Here is a 23,944-nt window from a genome sequence, read left to right as displayed (position 1 = left end):
CAGATAATCTCAAATCCCTGTTTATACAAACATGTGCATTTTTGTGTGCAATATTTCTTGACCTATTTTTAATTCAAGTAAATAGAAACATGTTTTGACTCTCAGGTGAAGTCTCCAGACACCCTTTCCCCAGAACGACTGGTTTTTGAGGAATCAAAAGTCGAGCGGACGACACCATCACCAGCTTCCAAGAGCCCTTCACCTTTCTTCAACCCTTCCCCTGTTGCATCTCCAGGTGCTGCCTCTGTGAAGGCTCCCTGCTCACCTCTCAACAAGTCACCTTTCAACTCCCCTGCCAGCTCTCCAATTAATCGGGTTGTGGAAACCCTTGTCGGATCCCCTGTAAAGTCTCAGGACAGCTCACCAATACGTTCCCAGCCGACCGCATTGCCAGACACATGCCCACCTAAGTCTCCAGTGTACCCTCACCGATCAATTTGCCCTCTCACAGGGAACCCACTGTCCCCAATATGTGCACAGCCTTTGCCCTGCCATGAACCTTCATCACCGGTGGCATCTGAATCTCCTGTCAGAACCCAACCTATCCCAAATATCACATCAACACCCATGGCCAGAACTGACAGAGGCACACCAGAGTCTGAGGATTCCTCAACAGATGAGTCTTTATCAAAAAAGACTGATATTATTGAGGAATTTTGGTTAAAGAGTGCTGAGATCCGAAAGAGTCTTGGTCTTTCTCCTTTAGACCGCAGTAGTAAAATCTTGGAGAAGAGTGTTGTTAAGAGTCCAGTACAAGACTCCACCCCTGCCAAGAAAGAGACTCTGGATGTATCAGAGGATCAGAAATCTGCTTTTACTGGACGCACTGTGATTCGCAGACTCAACATCACTCTTGAAGGTCAAGTTATTACACCAATTGCTCCTGTGGAGGGTAAAAGTAATGGCCCTGACACAAAAGAATTTAGCAGCAGCTCAGGTCTGGGCCTAAATGGTAGTATGGCAACAAGCCAAACGGCAAACAGTGACAGCTGTACCACTCCCGACTCCATCATGCTCACCCCACCATCCAGTCCACCGCCACCTGTGCCTATTAATCAATCGCCTGCGGTCCTCAGGCAGCAGAAACACCATGTCTCTTGGAGCAACGGGACAGAACAACCTCCATGCGAGCTCACCAAAGAACCACCTAAAACAATCACTCCTGCTCCTGCACAGAGAACCCAACTGAGTCCCGTATCGGCACCCAAACCTGCACCCAGGAAAGTGCTGTCGCCATCAGCAGAGCTAGCAGAAACACCTGTTGTTATCATGAGGGAGAAGAAGAAGCCTCGGTCAGAGGAGCTGAGGAAGTCCTTTGTGGAGACAGTGGAAGAAATTCCATTTGCTGATGATGTGGAGGAAAACTTTGATGAGCGTACGCCAGAGACAAGCATGAATAGGTTTTCCACTCCAGCTACTAGCAAGGCAAGAGAAGACAGACCTCCTTTTCACCTGGCTTTAGCAATGGAAAACGGCAAACCCATTATTCCTGTCAATCCAGTCTCTAAGACTCAGAGGGCCACGCAGTTCTCTCCTGAAGCCAAAGAGATAGCTGAGGAGAGGATAAGGGCAAGAGAAAAGTCCATTAAGAGTCAGGCCCTAAAAGAAGCAATGGCCATGCAGCTAACTAAAATGAAAGAGTCCAACATAGAAGAGGTTGCCCCACCTAAAGCAGCCTGGAGTGTCACTCCAGAGGTGTGTGGAAAAAGTAAAAAGTCTGCAGTTTCTCCAAATACATCTGCTGTAAAAGCTCTGGAATCAAAGAAGGCAGAGACTCTACCTGAGCGTCTCTTTAGCAGCAACAGGAGTCTGGACAGCTCCGTGGCGTCCTCTGACAGCTCGTCCACGAGTAAGAGCAAGAAACGCAGTTCTCTCTTCTCACCCCGCAAAAACAAAAAGGAGAAGAAGGCAAAGAACGACGGTAGCCGCCTCTCAGGTGCGGAAGAGACACCGCCCAAACACAAGTCTTTGTGGAAGGCTGTCTTCTCAGGGTACAAAAAGGACAAAAAGAAGAAAGATGACAAGTCGTGTCGCAGTACGCCGTCATCTAGCTCTACCACTCAGGACTCTGAGAAGAAGAGAGCATCTCCTCTTGGAAAGTCAGCAGGTAAAAATGGATGCTGTGAGGCTAAAAAAAAATGGTTCAAGTTGGGTTTTAGTCAAGCTATTTGAGGATGACTGTGACTGGATGCTTGACTTTGTTCTGTTTACCTTATGTGACAGATGTGAAATTGCGCAGAAACTTGAGCTTTTCTGAGGATTCAGACCTGTCCTGCGATGATGTTCTGGAGAGATCGTCCCAGAAGTCAAAGGCAGATGTGAGTCATTATGAATATTGCATTTTTCACAACAGCGTTCTCAAGTGGCAGCCATCACTTTAAAAACATGCACTGGAATGATCTTTTATCGCCACCTAAAATATTGAGGCTGTGTAGCCTAAGTGCATCTCACTTTCACTTCAGCTCATAATCACATAATTTTATTACATGAAGAGTACTTGTAGTAGCACGCACAAAAAAAGGCAAATGAAAAGCAAATAATGGTTTACAAGTATTCATCATTAACACCACGACTGCACATTTTTCCTTTTTAAAAACATTTTGCTTGTGAATAATTTCCATTTATAGCGACACACGGACATCTTTGACCTAGTATCGGGCATGCACAAGGAAGCAATGAAGGAGGAAAAATTGGACAAAGAGATAAAGAGGGAATTAAAAGAAAGAAAAAGGGTGAAAGAAAAGCCCAAAGAAAGAGAACGGGGAAAAGTGACTGATCGCGAAAAGGAAAAAGACAATGAGGAGGTATTTTGCAGGAGATGGCTAAAAATGAATTTTAGGCAAATAACATGTTTAATTACTTTTTTTTTTAGCACATTTTCTACTACAAATCCTATCTAAATTGGAAAAATTGTGCATTGTCCCCAATATTTATATGTATTTATTATCACTCTCACTCATATATTGTCAAAATTAAATGTTTTGTATTTGATAAATGTCAAATTTGACTAACAAATGACTGATGAATCCACATTAGAAACATTAAGGTAACATAACAGCGTATTTTAAATCTACAGATTACTGGTAGGCTTATAAAATATTTTTTAACAGTAGAGTTCTGTGATTTAAATCCATGTTAATGCCTAAAATTCAAATGTATTGTCTCCCCTGCTTTACTGTTGTGTGCTTCTGGTGGTGTAGATAGACCCATTTAGGTTTAGGGCAGACATGTAGTCACTTGCTCAACAATGGAAACAACCACACATACAAGGGTTGGGCAATTAATTCAGTTTTTTTTTTTTTTTTTTTTTTTTTTTTTTTTTTTTTTTAAAGTCTTCTGCACACCCTTAGCATGTTTTAAGATGTTTGAACTCCAATTGGTGTTACCTGTAAAACTAAACGCACAACAAAATGAATGACAGCACATTGTATTTTAAAATAAAGCTAAAACAACTAATACTAGCAGTCAATTTAAAATCAGTGGATGAGCTAAAAGATTAGCATTCATTAATTATGCTTCTGTGGGAACACAGACAGGTAATATAACAATATGCAAAGAAAAACAGTATATTATTTATATTATGTTTTCATTCATCGTCTAAAGCAATCAAAATATTATTATTATTATTATTTTATTTTTTTTCCCCCCCATAATTGACCAGCCATACTATGTGATTTAGTTAAATGAAACGGGGGAAATCACTATTACTTTTGTTGAATACTTAAATATTGTGCTGCATACACAAAAACATGTCACGCCTGACTGCTTGCGATCCGGTCCCCAGCCGCTGTTAACTACAATAGCTTGTGTTTTGTTTGTGTGTTAGTGCTTTAGATAAGCCTGCTCTCACAAGAGTTCAAGTTTATGTGAACAGAAATGCTGTACTATTTTCCAACTAATTTTGACTAATCAGATGATTGACAGAGGCTTGATTTATATATATTTTTCTTAAAATTGTAATAGATTATGAATTTTGCTTTTACAGCATTACAGTTTTAAATCTTGATTCGTAAGTGTCTCTGACTAATTTTATTTCTTAACCTAACATATTTTATCGTTTCACCCACTTTGTTTTTGTTTGTTGGGAAATAGTAGCATTGTCTATGATTTGTACATGTAACTCACTAGTTTCAATGCGACTATCATTTTAAGCATTTTTTTTGTGTGAATTTAATGTAGCCATTAACCCATTTAATCATGTTTGATTACTCTTTTTTTTGTTTTGTTTTGTTTTCTTTTGTCCTCCCCAAGTCTGTTTATGTCCCTCATGCACTGGCGTTCAAGAGATCATATGCCTCAAAGGTAGTATCACATCCACTGCCATCAATAACACCCCCTGCACACCTGATCATGTGCGCGCATGTTCCAGTTCACGTACTCTATAAATGTCTTTGAGCGTCTGGCCTACAACTAACTGTCCTTTCTGGATGCATGACGAGTGGAATCACGGCAACCACCTCACTCACACTTACACACCGCTGTCCAAACACGACTTCTCAGCAGCGCTTCACTTTTAGGTCACAAAGACATCCGCTGATGTCAAAGGCCCCTTTCTGGCTGGTATGACATTAACCTGCCTATCTGTCACTGCAACATGATGTTTACTCCAGTCCGGATACTGGACAAACATTTCCTATTGGTACTATTTGCTCCTTATTGCCTCATTCAAGCTTTAATGTCCTTCAACGCAATTTGTTTTGGCTCAAAATGTATTGCCTATTGTAAAGAGAATTTCCTGGTGTACAATAATGCTAAGAGGTCCAACGAGGTTTGTGTATGTACAGCATTGATTATTTATGTTTTAATATTTATGAAAGAGGCACACTGTGGAACTTTTGATTCATGTGTTGTTTGTAGATTAACTTCACAAAGCACCTTTGTGCATATATTATAAAAGATTTAAAGGATATGAGAGACAATTCAGTTTATTTTCCAAGCCAGTGAACATTTCAGTGCTTAGTCAACAATGTCCACCACCGTGTCTTGGACATAATTAATTTTCCTGTTAGTGAGTTCTTGAGAGCTGTTAGCCAGATGCACATCTCTTTGGTTTTAATAAATGCATGATCTAACGCCTTGTTTTGATTCCTTTAGAAAACCTACACAGAAGAGGAACTCAATGCCAAGTTGACACGCAGAGTCCAGAAAGCTGCTCGACGACAAGCTAAGCAGGAAGAACTTAAGCGGTTACACCGGGCCCAGGTTAATAGCCCAATTAAAAAATCTTACGACAAAATACAAGTATGATCATGTTGTTTTATTGATTTGTAATAATGTAATATTTCCCGCTATTTGTGTCACATAATCTAATTTTTAGTGACAGATATGTATTTATATTAATAATCTATCTTTTCTGTAGCTCTATAAATTCCTCTGAGAGTGGGGGCATGCTGTTTTTTTATGTAGCTGTTTTCAGTGGTTTAAGAATTCAGCAAGGGGTCAAACAGAATCCTAATAATATTGTGTATTATGTCAGTGAATTTAAAATGCAGTTATGCAACGTTTTTGCACAACTGAAGTCTCTTCTGATCATGTGCACAGTGAACTACTGTATCCCTTGGTGAAGGAATTCACTCTAGTGGTTTGTGCAACACATCGCAATACTCCTCCCAGGCCGCCGAGTCAGCAGCTCTTAGCAGTGCGCCATAGGGCCCCTTGTTTTTCTCCAGCTACCACATGACACTGATTAAAGTTGCATAAACGCTGAAGCAGAGGAGAACTTTCAAAGTAAAGGTTTCTTGGTTCTCAGATTGAGCATTTTACAACTACATATTTAAATGCTCTGAATTTACAAATGTATGAAAATACAGGGCAGCCCTGACATGCAGTTCATTCGGCTTCACTATCTTCCTATATTTATCAGTATGTTGCAGTATTTATCAAACTTATTCGTCATGCTTTTGACTGTTCGCTAATGAAGTTTTGACAATAACTGCATAGATGAACAGATGGTAAAACCTTAAAAAAAAAAGAAAAAAAAAAAGAACTAGTGGTTTAACACGGTGACCAATGTTGTTAGCAAGCTGCTTACCATGCATCCCGCAGACAAGCACTACTTGGGAAATGCATTAGTGATCGCACAGGATGAATTTTAAGCTTTGCCTATGACATTTCGAAAAATTTTCAAATCTCTCCAACCATAAAAAAAAAAAAAGTTACAATGTTTTATTTTTGTCTGACTCCATGCAAAGTAACTTGAAATTAATTTTTATCCACTATACCGTATATGTAAATGAGTAAAGCCACTGCAATAGAAGAGGAAACTGGGCGTAGTTGAGGATTTTCAGCGAACTATATTATGATAATCTCCGTCTCGGCATTAATAAGATTAAATTGCAAATGCAAAGTGCATTTCATAGGTGGTCTTAATGGTTGCATATTTGTTTGAGCTTTTGAAGATCCATTTGATTGTATGTTGACGCATTTTTGTTGATTTTGATGAAAAAAAATGTATATATTTTTTTTTAACAATTAGATTATCCAAAGGCAGCTGGAGCAGGTGGAGGAGAAGCAGAGGCAGCTAGAGGAGAGAGGCGTAGCTGTGGAAAAGGCATTGCGAGGAGAAGCAGGTACATACTCATTCACCCGCTCTTTTTTTTTTTTTTTTTTTTTTTTAACTACATGTGACAGAGTATCTCAGAAATCATACTGCTTCCATATCAAATGTATGTTCCAGGAATTTTGTGACAACATGGCAGCGTTCTAGCTTGTTATTATTGCAACTGCTTGACGGCTCCCCTCCCCTGTGAGAGCATATCTTGCCATAATTTGATGCTCATTTGCATTCAGCTATTTCTCTAGCTACGAAAGGCAATAACAAATAGTATATTGATGAAGTCTGTGATCTAAACTAGATTTGAAAAACAAAAGAGTTGTTCCTGTGAGATAATTTACATCTTGTTCAAACGTTTCATTTTCTATGCAACAAGGGCAATTAAATGTAGCTTCTCAGAAGAAATAAACATTCTTGATAAGGGGCCATTACAGATAGCATAAACAACAACTTATTTATGAATCAGCCCCACTGTTCATTATGTAGTGCAGTTTCCTGAACATTAAAAGGGCCGTGTTATTTACAGGTTTTACGGGTTATGGGAGTGTTACGACGGTCCTCTATTAGAGGGTTGTCATGTATATTCTAAGATGATTCATTTTGATGGCTAACCATTGCAGTAAAAGCTTATAACAGATGCATGCTTGTACGATACTGTGCAAAAGTCTTGGGCCACCACCAGCATTGTGCTCTTTTTCCATCATTTTCAGTGCATTCAATTTGACATTATAAACCAATAAAATGGACAGATTTGTTTAACATGAATATGCAAAAACCAAACCTGTTTCCACAAAAATTTGTAGATGGGTGGTGCATGGGACAAGGAAGAAAAGAAATTGCAGACAATTTGACTAAAGGTGCACATACAGGAGTGAGTCCTTCGCATCGACACAACCCGTCCACGTCACAGCATCATAATGGCATCTCCTGTCTGTTCATTGACCTCCATGAATAACGTGTTAGGGGTAATGGATACAGGGACAAGCAAACACAAAGACGATGCTCTTCTAGTTGTATTAACAGTTTCTACCTGGCGGCGGTATGTAGTTTAGTAAGAGGCATTATGGGATTGCGAAACATGCAAATCTAATGGTGGACTAATGGTTTTGCACAATACTGTATCACCATTGAAGACAAGGTTATTTATTTTCATTATTTAAGTAGCCAAGTGATCTTACATTCCGTACAATCAGATGTTTTTCTGCTATAACGTTTGCCACTCTACTTTCTTAAAGGAATGTACAAAGGTACATATACATTACCCAAACAACACAAAAGAAGATCAGGTATTAGATTCACTCAAGTTTCTCTTCATGTGAATGTGACACTGTTAATAGGCTCCATCTGTGGTGACACACTGCGACAGTTCTCCATCTTTGAACATTGTAATTTGTCTGTAACGTCCGCCATCGTTAGAAGAGACGCATGCACTCAGGCGAATGTGTGTCCCGACAAAGATTTGTGTGTGCGTGTGTGTGCTTGTTCTGGGTGCATGTTGTCTCCTTCACTGTCACCCAGCAAGGACTGTTTCCATGATTCTGATCGGAGAATAAAATTCAGATTGGTTTACAGAATTATAGGCTATATATTTACTACGAAGATTTGTTTTAGTGCAGCCAAGTGCTGCAAAAAAAATATATCCTTTGCCGTATAATGTAATGTAGGACAGCAGCAATCTAGATTTTTTATTTTTTTTTGTTGAACAGAGGTATTGGGCCATGTGGACCATGTTTGTGCACTACAACAACACTGTCATGCTGGAAGGGAAATAGGCCTTCCTGAAACGGTACCCACAGTTGGAAAATATCTTGGCAAAAAGAATCAAGAGTTGCAGGGAACTAAGGAGATCAAACCCAAAACTTGATTTTCATGAGGTCTGTCCCAATACTTCTGTACTTATACCGGTACATGTTGTACTCAAAGATCCCATTTGAGACCCAGATGCTCTTTTTGTGAGAGATAATCTAGTATTCTATCATTTCATTTTAAATGACTCTTCCATACTTGGCTGGGTGAAATAATCCTATTTGATTGGATGACACAAAATAGCCGTAAAAGTCCAAAAGCAGCAGGCAGCCAGTTCTGAGCAGTTTGATTATTTTGATAACTGTCATGTGCTCATGCTCACAAGCTGTTTGTGCTGGGCACCATGGTGAGTACAGAAGGAGAAGTCTTTGAGTGTCCCTGCAGGTTGAAGTGTACCTCAGTGTGTGCATGCATTCTCATTTTAGGAGGATTGTTTGTGTGCCCAGTGTGGGGCCGTGTGAAATAACTCATATGTCTAATATATCCCTGTCATTGTAGACTATTGGGGAGATTCTAATTACAGTGAAATCCTGGACTTACATCTGGGCGGTATGTATTTGCAATCTGTCGCTTACAGACTAACCTAATGGCTAACTGAATTTCTCCCCACCCTACCTTTTGTTTTCCTTGGATTTTTGTACCCATCTACCTCCATTGGCTGGCTGGCTGATTGGTTTTAGCGTCATTACAAAGCCTCCTCCATTCCACTTGTCTATATCCTCTGGCCTTCTCCACACCAGCAGTAGATCAGACCAATAAAATTGACTCTGATTTTCTATAAACCTATGAATGATTAACGTTTTTTTACATGTTGTATAGTCTACATCAGGGGTGCCTTTTTTCCGTAAGATCGACTTTTCAAGCAGCCAACCTTCCGCGATTGTCCGGGGTTGTTTGTGGGTTGGTCTGCTAAGGGATCACACCCCCCCCCACCCGTTTTTGGAGCGCAAAGTAATACCAGTGAGCTACAAAACTTTGGGCCGTCAACACTGTGATGTCACGTGATCTACCAATACTACCAGTACCTTTGTGATCCACTGGTTGATTGTTGCAGTTATTGAGCATCCCTGGTTTACATTAAAAGTAGTTTCGGTTGCAGTGATACAGAGCATCATATATCATAAAGCGCAGATTTGTTGCTAATATTTTACCCGTCTCATGTGTCTAAATAAGATGCAGTGCAATTCTGCACCACTCAATTTCTTTATACATTCATTAATGCAAGACATAAGGACCATCACAATGACTGAGATGTGAATTGGAAACTCGGCTGCTGTAGGTATGACTGTCATTATATTAATTTTTAATCGATGAAAAGCCCACAATAAGCAACACAATCATATGTCGGTGGATTAGCTGTAGATAGCCGCTGTGTAACTAATGAGAGCCTCAAAATAATGTCTCGTTTTCTCTCATCATTTTCATGCCCAACTGTATTAGGCATGTTTTGTCTTCATGTAAACAAGTCTGTAAAACTATTTCCAACAAACTAAACTTTAATATATACTTTGGTTCTGACAAGCCCAATTTAAAATATACTGAATAAAAAAAATGCACAGTAAATAGCACATGACGATGCCTTGGTGTGCAGGGATGGGGAAATATTCAGAGTGTAGCTTGTGTCCTCCCATTAGGTTGTTTGTCCCATTAACTGTGTCCCCCAGTGTAAATAATACCAAACTTGTTAATATTCCTAATAATCCAAGCTTCTCTTATCTGTGTGGTTGTGTTCCCTGAATTTCTCTCATACCTGCTCAATTGTTGCTCCCCTAGCATTTCTACGCAGTGTGTGCTAACATTAAAGCAACCCATCAACCTCTAGCTAATCTTTACCTAAAGTGTGATTAGTCTGTAGTTGCCCTTTTGGACTTGCCATTTTAAATGCAGCCTTTTGAATCGAGGTAAGATATTGGCCCCTGAATCTCCACACTGTGACATTTTTATTTGGAAGTGCTGTGCATGTGTCTGTCTGCATTAGCACATTTCTAAGAGGCTCATGACTTGGCTCATGTTTGACCTCGTAGCTTGTTTTTACTCACCCATGACAGGAATTGCTTGGGGTTTGGACAGAGCGGTAAACTCACTTAGCAGAAAGACTTTTCCTCCATAGACTCACTTCCGTACACTTTGACAATCCACTGGGTTCCTTTACAAAAGCTGTGTCAAAAAAATACATAAAAATGTGCTTCTTGCAAAGTTAGTAATGCTTAGTGTTGCCTTTACCTCTCAGATGAGTAGTCTTGAATGTTTGCTGCTGTGGTTGTGGTTTTGTCATGGTAAATTGTCTCCAAGCTACATGCAAATACTCTGTGTATAATTAATTAAATTCATGTCTTTTAAATTAAAACTGAGTCATATAAGCACTGTGGGGAAAAAAAGTGTATGTTTGTTTATATAGCTGTTTTATTTGATCTATTGTTGTGGCTGTGGTTCTAAATCAATTTAATGACTACTGTAGTGTGAGTTACCAACTTTATAATTTGTACATGTTAGGATGTACAAAGGGAATATAGGTGTTCTTCTATGTGCGCTGTCTGCCTTATTTGGAGAATTCCTGATTGTGAACCTGTCATTGAGCTTTTTTCTTTTCTTTTCTTGACTCTGGCCTATACTCTCAGCTTTTCTTGCTAGCTTTGAATTCATAATTCGGCACTTTGAGTCTCATGTATAACTTGGTGCAGTTTAGATTTTTTGTAGCCAATAAGTCTATGACATATTGACAAGATGGGTTTGGTATCCTGTTAAGGAATGAGTATCATAATTACATCAAATTTGCTTTAATTAGTCAATGTAGATATTGACAATTGTGATGTCATAACATGTTTAGCTCAGTCTTAAGATGAGCTCAAAGAATCTCCTCTTCGTAACCCTCTTATGTTAAACTGCACATAGGGAAAAGTCAAGCAAATCCATTTCAAGTGGTGGAGTAGTACAGTGTTAGTCCCATCATTTGTACTTTTATATTAACCTGTGCTTTGGGAGGATTCTGACATCCACTCTCATCCATTTGCATGGATGACACGAATATTGAACACACAAATTTTAATTGCACTTCAAGAGTCACCAAACAAGCATCAAACTAAGACAGTATTTTAAAATACATTCTAGCTAGTAGTGTCAATAAATGGAGTCTGTTTCATCTTGGGAGAAGAAGCAGTAGGAAATAATAATCAGTAAAAGCTTAAACGGCATGAGTGAATCTGCATTATTGACTTTTAGGCTTGATGTACACTGCCGATCCCCGTGCTCAAATCTGATTTAATGCCAATTTCCAAATGTTTTGTCTATTTACATGTTCATTGAAAGTGACAATTAACCAATATAACAGTTTACTCCACAAGTGTCCACACCGGGCAGTGCCAACACGCAAGTAAACAGTAGGACTTAAATAATCGCATTATTTTTATGTGATGGAGTAAAAATGCTATATAAGCAAATGTTCATGCGTCTGTACTCAGTACTTTATAGTTCTGGCAACTCTGATATATTTCCCCTCAGCATCTACTTTTCGTGTATGCAGCAATGGTTGTTTTAAAGTGCTTTATAAATAAATTTGAGTTGAGTTGAAGAAATAGTACCAACATTCCCAATTATATGGCGGTCAAGAATCGAATTTTCAGCAAATGGAATAGTGACACTGTAGCAAAAATTGTCCTTTTAGAGCAGTTCCATGATATATTCCATGACAAAAATATGACAATTAACACTTAAGTACTGTAAAGTTCTGATGGGAACTTTCATTGGTTCTATTATGTTTTAATGGTCGCTATACTAATAATAACAACCAGAAGACTGGCAATTCTCAGTTGAACAAATTAGAGGTGGGAATCTTGGGGCACCTCACGATTCGATTGCGATTACGATTCAGAGGCTACGATTCGATTATAAAACGATTATTGATTTCCCCCCAGGCAGCAGAAAAAAAACAATGTATTTTGGTGCTTTTAATGTTTCGTACATTAGTTACAAAAATAGTACAAAAGTCCTCTCAGGCCTAAATAAACTACTATTTCAGTATCAAGTTAACAGTTCAAAACAGTAAATAAAATACTCAAGGCCTCATTCTGTAACAACAGCTTTTAAGTATATTCAGTCTTCAACAGAATAAAACATAGCATTGAGCAAAAATATATTATTTTTATCCACTCAAAAGTGCACTGAGATATAAATGAAAGACAATGTGAACTACTACTTCAATACAAATGCCTAAAAAAAAAAAAAAGTGCTTTCCTGCTTTTTAAGTTGTGTAAAGATGAACATGTAAACATTAAAGTTTCTCAGATGTACAAAAAAAAAACCTCAAGTGCTTTTCTGCTTTTTAACTTGTGTAAACATGAACGTGTAAACATTAAAGGGATCGTTCGGCTTTTTTAACATGAATCTCAATTTGATCCTCACCCCCCGTGTGTGCGATCAGCACTGACTTCTTTCTGACAGCGTTCGGTGACACGCGTTCATGTTCGACGTTGGACGAGAGGAAAATAGTCCAGCAAGCTGGCTGGGGTCTCGGAAATAAAGCCTTTTTCTTCTAAAAACTATTTGTTTTCAAAAGCGTGATACATTTCCACCACAATACTCTTTTCTGAATAAAGTCAGACGCCATTACCGCCAGCCACTACTTTTCTGTTCGTTCGTTCGTATCACTGCGCGGCGCCCTGTAGAACGCTAACCGACGCACTGCAGCCAGCTAGCTGATACTTCCGCCTGAAGTTGTTTGCCTTTTCGGAGCAGGTCTGATCTGACGAAGAGGTGGGTTGGTCAGCTCAGCCATGCTTGTTGTTGTTTTGAATGTCGAGGCGTGAGTTGTGGATGTGTACTCTCGGTCCGTCCCATTAAGCGTCCCGAAGACCGCGCGCGCTACTGCGTTTCAGTTCCGCGTACTTTCCGCTCCGGTCCACTTTTAGTTTCGGTTCCCTTGGCATATTTATATAATCGGAATTTGGACTTTTGTGAATCGTTCTCGATTGTTCCACGGCCGAATCGTGAATAATCTAAGAATCGGAAATTTTGCACACCTCTAGAACAAATGTACTAGTTGCCGTAAAGATGGAGTACTCAGCTGTGGGGCTTTTTTTTCTGAATGCGGAAGGTCTATTTTGTCCAAAATGGTTTCTACTCTTAGACCGTCTTGGTGGACGGCTTGGCCATTTGACCTGATGGTCTTAACTGGTTTCATCTACATACAGGAAATGACAGAGTGCAGATAGAGATGGGAAGATGCTGACCAAGGACAGGTCACGGCAATGTCACCTATAGGCTAGCTCAAGTCACCCATATAATACATGTAATAATTATGAGGCCAAATCTAACAGCATGCAAATGTCATATATGTTAAGAAAATAAATAGTCTTCTATTTTTACCAAAGTTATTTTCTTTTGAGATGCCTGTACTTTTACTCAAGTCTCACTTTCAGGTACTTTATACAAGCTTCAATAATGCATACATGCTCTTTAGGTTGGCCTGCACCAACTCTTCCCACCAAGGGTTTGAATGGGGTAACCTCCACATTTCTCCACTCAGTGCCATCAGACATTATTATTATTATTATTAATATTATTAATATTATTATTAATATTATTATTATTAATATTACTGTTATTTTGTTCTTATTTATTGATGGACACACCCATACCATATTTAGCGCATGTTTAACGGTCTTTATTTTCACTTTTTTTTTCAATGTACGTATTTTAATACGTTAATATGTTGGTTGTGCAGATGAGGTATATGCATCAGCTAATCAGTTTATTCCAGTGACTAAGCTTGCATTGATCGTTTATATCCAATCTGTGGGTTACGGACACGTTAGCAGGTATCTGACAAGTATCCGATTTGTACGCACATTTTGAAGAGGTCTTATTCCCATCTGAGGATATATAATTGTGTTTCTCTTTACGCTGTCAAGACATTCAAATTTGAGCCTATTAAGCTTTTTATTATTTATTAAATGAAGAATGTGATGGACTAATGGAAGCGTATAGAAAGGAGTAGCACTACCAGTGCATCATCAGGAAAGCTTTTTCTTCCAAGTTTTCCTATTTTTACTCCTACTTTATTCATCCCTCATACCACAAAGATGATCACTCCCACCTTCTCCTCCTAGGTGATTTGTCTTCTTCCTATCACACTGTTCCTGCCCTCCTTTGATTTTTCTCCTCCATGTTTTTCTCTTTCTCATCCCACCGTGTCCCCCTCACCCTCCCACACCCCGTGTCCTCTACTGTTTCTCGCTGTAACATCTCTGCTTTTCTTCTGTATCATTTCTACCATCCCTTCTCTATTCTGCATCCATGTCCCTGTCTGTGTCAGTCCCTCGCTCCCTTTCCCCCTGTCTTGTGGAAGTTGAGCCCTTTGTGGGGATGCACCGTCGGAGACCTCTCCCCTTCTGCCTCTGCTGTTCCCCTGAAGGTAACGTGACCTCGCCGCCTCTGCTTGTCGGGTGTGGCAGGTTACCATGACAACCACAGGGGTTCTCCAGAACTGGGCTATTTCCTTGAACCCTCCCTCATCTTCTTGGCCTTATTACCCCCCCCCCCCCCCCCTTTTTTTTTTAATTTTTTTGTACTTCCAGCTCAGTTGATTTCTCACACTATCAATTTAAAGGAGAAACTACTCTGCTGCTATGTTGTTTTGAACCAACTGCATGTTTGCAAGTTGCAAGTTGAATTGTTCATCCTAGTGACTGCACTTTGCCATTTTAAGATCAGCATTGTTACGTATTAAAAAAAAAAAAAAAAAACACAATAAAGAGGATTGATGAACCCCCGAATTGTAACTGTAGCTTCCAGACAAAGTTAGGAGTGTGAACCTTGCATGGTGTGAAGATGTGTTATAAATATTGGAGTCCAAGTTTTAAAAATGAATGAACGAAGCATCTGGTTTGTTCTTGTAGCTAACACCTGCCAATGGAGATTTTGCTTGGTTTTCAAACTGTGAAGTGTGTGACGATACAGGCTGGTTTTGTGTGTGAGATGATTGATTTATACCTAATTTTTTCGTTCCCTTCCACTGAGGGCTCGCCCGTGTTTGGATACTTGGGCTGAGGGCTGGTGGTGGTGGTGGAGATGGTGGAAGGAAATATGTTGAGAAAAACCGAATTATAAATATAAATATAAATTATAAATGGAAAAAAAAAAAGCCTCCTGTCTTGGGTCATCACTTGGACTCTATCTACAGCATGCCCCTGCTCCCACTCCAAGAACTCTTCTAGTTTAGGTATTGAAAAATATTTAAAGTAAACCGCTTGGATCAGCTGTTGTTAAACAGCATTTATTTCTTAGTGTGCTATGGAGAAAGTCTGACGCTCTGCAAACATAACACATAACAGGCTGACTTCTTGCTCAACCTAAAAGTGCACTGTGAATCTGACAATTAGGCTATAAATAGACATTTTACTTGAATTCATTCATTTTGGGGAAAAAAAAAAAGAAGCAGCACATTAATGCTGCGATGTGTATTTACATCGTGCCATTTTTTTTAAATTATCTGTTACAACCAGATGTAATCGCAAACGGAAAGCAAATTGACATTAAATCATTTCGACCCAAATTCCTGCCGGTTTCGAGGTATTTGGCTTAAAGATGAGATCATGCTGAGAAACTCAATAATGAAGAAAAAAAAGGCATTTAGAAATAAAGCTGAGTTGAGTAAATTGTAAATTCTGCAGTCTATAGACAAAAGTGCTCACAAAACGTTTGAATGATCATTCATATCTGAGAGCTTCTTTGATATGTTATAATATCTAGCATTGTACTTCTCAATTGATGTACTTATTTTAGCTTGGCCAAGCATACCCCAGGATTCACAGAAATTCTGAAGGAAAGACGATTTAGAGTTCCGAAATTGTGTTTCCTCATAAACTGCTCTGCTTTGATTGGATTTGAATGATTTAATTTCTGCTGGTGGGTCATTAGCTGGGCAGGGAAGGATTAAGTCATTTTATTGACTATTTTTTTTTTCTTGGCTTTAGTCTAATATTTTTGCTGCTGTTTTGTTTTTGTTTTTTGATTGAGTTTCTTCTTGTCGTCCCCCAAACACACAGACACACACATGCCTTATCAGTTTATACTCTAATGAACCGAGAAGAGACTGAATAATAGTTACCCCAAAAGAACATCTACCGAAATACACAGTCTAAACTGTGTTAAACAAATGGATCTTTACAATATATATATTTTTTATTTCCCACTTGAAGTGTGTATGTATGTGTGTTTGAGAGTTGTCTGTGTGCACACCTCCCTCAAGCCTACCTCCATACCATCTTTATGTGACTGGGAAGTATGGACCAACCAACCACATTGGCGTCGAGTCCATCCTTCCACCTCACCATCCCTCAAACAAGGACATCCCGTCTTGGCTGTGAATGCATTACCCAGTGTCGATCCTTCCGTGTCCTTGTGTGTCCTATCTGAAGTCTCGCCTCTCACTGCCATGCTCTACCAACTCTTTTCTCCAGGCATGGGCAAGAAGGACGATCCCAAACTAATGCAAGAGTGGTTCAAGCTGGTGCAGGAGAAGAATGCTCTCGTCCGCTATGAATCCGAACTCATGATATTGTAAGTGATTATTTTTTTAAATGCTAGTTTTACATTATGTTCCTCCATACATCCATTTTCTTTAACCACTTATTCCTCACAAGGGTCATTGGTGTGCTGCCCAAAACATAAAGTGATGTGGAATTTCAGCCCTTTAATCTTCTCTGTATACACTTTAGATGCTGTCATGTTTCGTGGTGTTGAAACTCTGATTTGCTATAACTGATTAGTTGTCTCATCCACATCATGGCCATTTTTTTTTTTTTCTCATGGCTCAGCATCCACAGCATTTGCAACCATGTTTGCCCATCCCGTCCCCGAGGGCTGCTCGATTCCGAAGAAAATATTAATTACGATTAATTTAGTAATAATTAAAATCATTTGTTTTTTGGTACCAAACAAGAAAATGTTTAAACGAAAAAAAATTCTTTAAAACACTACAATTATACAAGCTCCTTTTGGACAAGATTTATTAAATCAGTCGTTTTAAAATTTAAAAAAGGTGCAAATATATACATTTATAACTCAGAATAATTAACTCATTCACTCCCAGCCATTTTCACAGAAGCAACCCCCTTCACTCCCAGCTGTTTTACTGGATTTTGGCCCACAGAATATTGCGTTCTATTGCTATTAAAACATGGAACCTACCAAAAGAAAGTCTCTTCTTTCATCAGGAAAAAAAAGTTCTGTTTCCGTTGTGCAGGAAATAGCATTCGAATATAGCTAAATTTTATCATTCACAAATCTATAATTTTGAGTAAATTACCCTTAGCTTTTTTTTTTTTTTTCAACATGGCCCTTGTTGATCTTTGCTCTGCTGCCACCTAGTGGCCGTTTGTGTAATAGCTACCATTTCTTCAACCGTTCTTTGCAGTTGAGTGGCTTCATCAAAGCCTTCTGTATGCTCTAGCATACAAAACATTTTAAAAAAAACAAACAAACGTATAAATACGTTTTTGGGACACATAAAACATTTAAAATGGAACGTATTTATACGTTTTTGGGAGCAAATGAGTTAACTTTTTATATTTGTTTATGATTATGCCAATTTTGTATATGGGAGGTTAATAATTTAAGTTGTAATTAAATTTTGATTAATTGCAAAGCCCTACCGTCCCCCTGTGTTGTCACATCCTCTTGATTTGTTCTTGGTGGCCTAAAACGTGATTGCTGTGGCTCTCAGGAATATGATTTAATGTAGCATGAGCTGAGTTTACTTAAATGGGAACATTTGGGTGAAAACTCACTTTTCTATGTGGATCCGAAAAAAAGTCACCACAACTGTGTAGATGTCCAAAGTTTTGTTTCACAGTGGAATTCTGTCACACTGTTAGCATAGTCAGGGTTCACCAATTCTAGTCCTCGAGGTCCGAAGTCCTGCAGATTTTCCATCCACTAGCACACCTGACTAATATAATCAGCTCATCAGCATGCCTGATAACCATCCTGATCTTTAGTATCAGGTGTGTTGTTAGGCAGAAACATCTAAAACCTGCTGGACCTCGGACTCCGAGGACCGGAATTGGTTTAAACCCTGACATGATGCAGCAAAATACGGTTACCACTAGGAGGAAGTATTGTTATGAGCTGCACTGCATTAGTGTTGTTTGATCCACATTTGATTCTAGATTATGTTTTCCTGAGCACCATCAAAGTGACCTTTTGCAAGCACTGAACTGTTTTTGTGTCCAACCTCTTGGTGCAAAGTCCTCAGAATATAAATCAAATTTCATAATTACATTTGATTTGATTTATGTTATCTCAGTTTTAATGAATATCATAAAACCACATGTGGTTGAGGATACGGCCAATTTTATTTTATCTTGTTGCACCTGATTGTATCAATCTAAAAGGGATGAAAAGGGTATCATATTTTAAATTGGCTATTAAGTACTGTTATTTAATCAAGCCATTCATTGGGATAAGGCACTCACGAAGGCTGAAAGTTCAAAGCTACAGAATTTATCAGGGTTGATGGAAGTTCTGCTCTTCTTTTTTTCTTTGAAGTGCCAGAGAATTGGAGCTAGAGGACCGTCAGAGCCGACTGCAGCAGGAACTAAGGGAGCGAATGGCTGTGGATGGTGAGTTTGTGACTGATTACCCTAACACCCCTTGTTTGGCTTATCATGAAATGTTGCAGAGATGTTGATTTTATTGTTTGGGAGCGTTTGAATGAAAATGATGGAGTTGAGTACCACTCCTTGTAATAATATGAAAATGAACGCTATCATTCAAGGAGCAACAGAGAGGGACGGAGAGAAAAGGCAAATATAGTGGGTGGGTGTTGAACCCCTTTCACTGGGAAAAGTGTGGTTGTTATTGTTGAGTGCCGTGTGCTCAAAAAATCGATCTGGCAATATATACACAAATATAATACACAAATTGATACGCAGGTGTGAGAATCGATATTGCACATTTAGTTTCTTGCGTTTCTTACGCAGGGCTGTGCAAAGAGCAGCCTCTTTAAATAAACTTAGTTGACTCAATTAAGCGCACATGCAAGCAGCAGGAGAAGGGAGTGGGGGGAGCAGAGGAAAAACACGGGTGCCTTCACCGATTACTTTTATATTTAAAAAAAAAAAAAAAAAAAGTATAGGTGCCATTGTATCCCATGAGTAGCTGGAGTCTGTTCTAAAAGATAGCTGACAAGCGATCGGACACTGTGTTTTACTAAGAAAAATTAAAACATAGGAAGAATATCAACATTTATTTACTTATTTATTTCTTAATTACCGATATTTATTATATTTTGTTAATCAAACAAAATAAAATGGATTAAATAAAAAATGCTGTTTTTATTTCCCCAAATATTTCAAATAAGCACATTTTTAGATCTGCAATTTTAATACTTTGATATTTTTGCTCATATCGGCCTATGCCTATTTGTAAAGTTTCCCGGTTTGTCTGTGAAAGATGCTCCTTGCTCTGCAGTGCGCGCACATTTAGACCAGGCATGCCGCTTGGTGGTAAACCAGAAGACTGCAAACAAAAACATTTTTGTCATCTGGCATAATAAACATAGGATCTAGACCAGGGGTGTCAAACTCATGTTGGCTCAGGGGCCGCATGGAGGAAAATATATTACCAAGTGGGCCGCATCAGTAAAATAACGGTATATAACTTAAAAACGATTGTCGTCATTTCTATGCAGATTTTCGTGGACCGGCCCTAAATTATGGAACTCAACTGTAATCATATTGTTCCGAAAAATAACACAAATGCAAATCGAACGCGGCAACACTTTGCCGGTATATGTTCCGGACGTGTTAAATCCACCTGTTTTGCATATATATATTGTTCCCAGAATGCATTGTGTGGCGGCGGTAAATGATGTTAAAAGGACGCTAATCCTTACTAGTAATTGGATTTTTTTCGTATTTAACACGTTTGTCGGTCTATGATTAAAAATCAAGTAATAATAATAATAATAATAATAATAATAAAAGAAAAACGTAATTTTAAGTTGTGTGTAAAATGACATCCAGGACGATTCCCCATACAAGTTGCATTGCTCATCTGAGGACTGCTTGTGAAATTACAAATTAATATGTTTTGATTGTGGCCGGCTGATTAATTAGTCCGACATTACAATTTTTATTTTTATTTTTTTTTACTATACAAAATCATCTCGTGGGCCAGATTAACCTCCTTTGCGGGCCTGATCCGGCCCGCGGGCCGTATGTTTGACACCCCTGATCTAGACTGTATGACTGTTAAGAATAAAAATGTATGTAAAGTAAAATATCTGGATACGTGAAGACCATGTATTGGGATATATATGTATCACAGATACGTATCGTATCGTGATGCACATTGTATCGTGAGGTTGTTGGCAATAGGCAGCCCGAGTGTTGAGAAACATATCCCGTATGGGTGCGAGACCCCTGCCAAGTGGCATAAACGACCATGTATTGCTTGTTATCTTGATAAATGCAGATTAGAAAACAAATCCAGCTGTTATTTGGCCAATGTGTGTTTTCTCTTTGATTGCTCATTTTCAGACCACCTGAAGACTGAGAAGGAGCTTGCCCAGGAAAAGCAGATCTTAAATGAGATGCTGGATGTTGTGGAGCAGCGGGATGCCCTGGTGGCACTCCTGGACGAGCAGAGACTTCGAGAGAAGGAGGAAGACAAGGACCTGGAGGCTGTCATGCTCTCCAAAGGCTTCAACCTTAATTGGGTTTAACAAGAGGGAACTAATTGCTCCAACGGGTCTAAGGTTGAAATGAACCCCAGGGTCTCTGCCTTCTTTGATCAGCATAGTGCTGCGAACATGGAAGAAGGCAGTTCATCACAATCTGTCCGTCACACCTGCAGCAGTGAATGTGTGAAGGTTCCCAACAAACACACCTGGCGGCTGCTGAGATCGGTTGAAGCAGCCTGCAGCGTTTACACATCCTCAGCCCACAGGCAGTCCTAGTTAATCACTTTTCAGGTTTGGACTATCAAGGTGGGTAGAAAGACAGCACTGTACATTGGCAATTTATCACTACAGCCTTGAAGTGCTGGCACCTTTAATGACTTGTTTGATCCGGACTGAACTAAAGGGAATACTGCAGTCTGGTCCTGCTGATGTAAAGGAAATGTAAAAAAAAAAAAAAGTGTTTTGTAAATAATTTGTGTAGATGCAGTATCATTTTACAGCAGATCAAGATCCTCCTTCTGTCTTTAACAAGATAAAAAGGAAGGCTTCCTAAGCTGCCTTCCTCCCCACTTCATTTCCCTAATGAACCACTGAGAAAAAGAAAGTTTCTCCCTTATAACATTTTTTGAGTCCACACTAAGAGTCCATCAAATATGGTCTTTATTTATATTTATGATCTTTTATCAAACATTATTACTTTGCATCCACACATGAGAGTGAGCACGATGCCATGTTGTGCTTGTGCACGAGCCACACGCACCAAATAGCAGTTGCAACACCAGGCGACGTTTACACGATGTTCCTGGTGGACATGGCAGTCCAAGGCGAGCTTCATTCAACATCCTGGGCAACAAACGTGATTTAAAACTGCCCAATATCCGTAGAAAGCCTTCAACTAATGTGACATAGAATGAGGCACCATATCTGGGACTCAGTCATGGATTCCGTGATACACCCTAAGGAAACATGAGACTTGAATTCAAAGAAATGATTGGCCACACTCCCATGCTGCAACACGTTTTGGGCAAAGGGAACTGCAGTCGGGAACAGAGTGTAAAAGTAAGACTAACCAGTGAATGCTGCAGCCATGATAAATATCTCTTTATTTTGTCCCTCACTTCAAGGACACAATGCAGACACAAGCCTGTTTGCCACTTTATTCGGTACACAATACAAAATCTTAATAATTCACCATCCCTGACTTTACCTTTTACCTTCTATTTTTATTGACCCTGAAAAGCAATGGAAAACTACTTATTGCATGCACATGCAAACTCTAATAGAATGATGATGTTTTGCTTTTGACATTTATTCATATGTACCTAATAAAATGTCAGGGAAAACACTAAAGCGTTTCACTTGATCAACAGTGAAGGGCCCACTTCTTAATATGAAATTCACTGTATATCAAACGGATAGCTCATGTTTACAAATACTTACTTGTCCATATCATGTCTTGTATTTTAGCTCCTGCAGTAACATACAAGACAGGAGATTCACACAAACACTTCACTTTGGCAGTGTTCATAAATACAGATGCCTTTTTTGTTTTTACTTTAGGTTTGTGCTTCAGTGGATGTAAAATTTTTACGTATTTTTCCCAATTTTTTTAAGGGTCTCAAAATATATTTCATTTGAGGTTCTGCAGTCATGCAAATGCTGTGAATATTTTGCATCAAATTGGAACATCAGTGACAAATGACTTTTAAACATGTTTTAAAAAAATAATAAAAAAAAGTGGTCACTGTTTTACAGCACATAGAGTACACGTTATATGTATGTGCTACACGTTGAAACAAAGTTACACATTTCTTTGGGGTGTAGATTGTGAGTGTGATAAGTGTGACATGATTGTACTGATATTTATTAACGTGTGAAAACTGTATTATATGTAAAGAATAAGAATGCTAATTTTTAAACTGTTCTGTTGGGACACGATTTATGTCTGCTTTGTGTAGCTGCTTATGGGTGTTGGATATATGCTGCGAACAGCAATAAAACAATGCAGTTTTCTAACTCTCTTGAAATGGTCACTTAACTTTTGTAGTTTGGGCGTTACAGGAAAACATTCAGAGAAATTGACATCTTTGCCATTTCTGTGGACTTGTGATGCTTCGAGGCAGGAAGTGATCTCTATACCAGGGGTGTTTTGGACGATTCCCTCCTCCAACACATCTGAATCAAATGATTCGGATTGTTATCCAGCTTCTGCAAAGCTGGACGATGAGCTGATCGTTTGACTCGGGTATGTTTGAGAAGTGAGACATCTAAAACATGGGGACAGCCTTTTGAAAATGTGAAATTAATGTATCATAAAACATGTTGTGTCGTGTGAAATTCATGACAAATTATTCAAATATGCAAAATGTTTGATGAGCATTTCATCTCAAGCAATAAAACTGATTGAGGTTTTTGATAGATCCTTATGGAATAAATAAAATAACTGCATTTGCCACAACTAGGTTAATTTTAACAATCGGACAAAATTGTGAGAGCCTTAACTCAAGGTGATTCAAAACACTGCATTTTTCTTTACATTTATTGTTGCTGCCCTGTAAGTATAAATTTAAACACAGTTTTACTCTTGTAATTTAGAGTTACATTGCATCATAACTCAGGTATTTTTGCCCCTTAGTAGTTTGTTTGTAGGCTAAGTATCGGTAACCAGGTGCACTACAAACTACAACCACAATAATAAACATATATTAAATGACAACATTATCTCAGATTCTATTTATTTCGGATGGATGGATGTTTCTAAATGTTAGTGTAAATTCCGTATCCTATAATAGCACCTATGAAGGCTTTTGGAGAATTATGTTTGTTAAAGGCAGACTTTTTCTAGAGCTCGCCACGTCAAATTCGTTCATGCAGGAAGTGTACCTAATATAGTGTCCATTTTA

The 23,944-nt window shown here is 38.8% G+C and overlaps 1 protein-coding gene across 23 annotated transcripts in view; it reads left to right on the top strand.

Moving 5' to 3' along the window:
- Window positions 1-23,057, top strand: part of mical3a (microtubule associated monooxygenase, calponin and LIM domain containing 3a) — a 78,213-nt gene extending 55,156 nt beyond the window's left edge. For 15 of the 23 annotated variants that reach the window (XM_077516601.1, XM_077516600.1, XM_077516602.1 and 12 more), the window contains 11 exons: window positions 106-2,107; window positions 2,224-2,318; window positions 2,628-2,804; window positions 4,252-4,302; window positions 5,095-5,202; window positions 6,476-6,569; window positions 7,789-7,839; window positions 8,858-8,908; window positions 16,816-16,915; window positions 18,905-18,978; window positions 20,899-23,057. In XM_077516601.1, coding sequence (XP_077372727.1) covers window positions 106-2,107; window positions 2,224-2,318; window positions 2,628-2,804; window positions 4,252-4,302; window positions 5,095-5,202; window positions 6,476-6,569; window positions 7,789-7,839; window positions 8,858-8,908; window positions 16,816-16,915; window positions 18,905-18,978; window positions 20,899-21,083 — 2,988 coding nt within the window. In that variant the 3' untranslated portion in view covers window positions 21,084-23,057. Of the gene's footprint in view, window positions 1-105; window positions 2,108-2,223; window positions 2,319-2,627; window positions 2,805-4,251; window positions 4,303-5,094; window positions 5,203-6,475; window positions 6,570-7,788; window positions 7,840-8,857; window positions 8,909-14,669; window positions 14,769-16,815; window positions 16,916-18,904; window positions 18,979-20,898 lie in introns of all 23 variants that reach the window. The other 8 variants (XM_077516619.1, XM_077516622.1, XM_077516621.1 and 5 more) reach the window with 7 other exon arrangements.
- Window positions 23,058-23,944: the final 887 nt, after the last annotated feature.

Source organism: Festucalex cinctus, chromosome 3 (genome assembly GCF_051991245.1).
Source record: "Festucalex cinctus isolate MCC-2025b chromosome 3, RoL_Fcin_1.0, whole genome shotgun sequence".
Lineage (NCBI taxonomy): Eukaryota > Metazoa > Chordata > Actinopteri > Syngnathiformes > Syngnathidae > Festucalex > Festucalex cinctus.
Note: the sequence above shows the minus strand (reverse complement) of the source record. Positions and strands in the feature narration are given on the sequence as shown.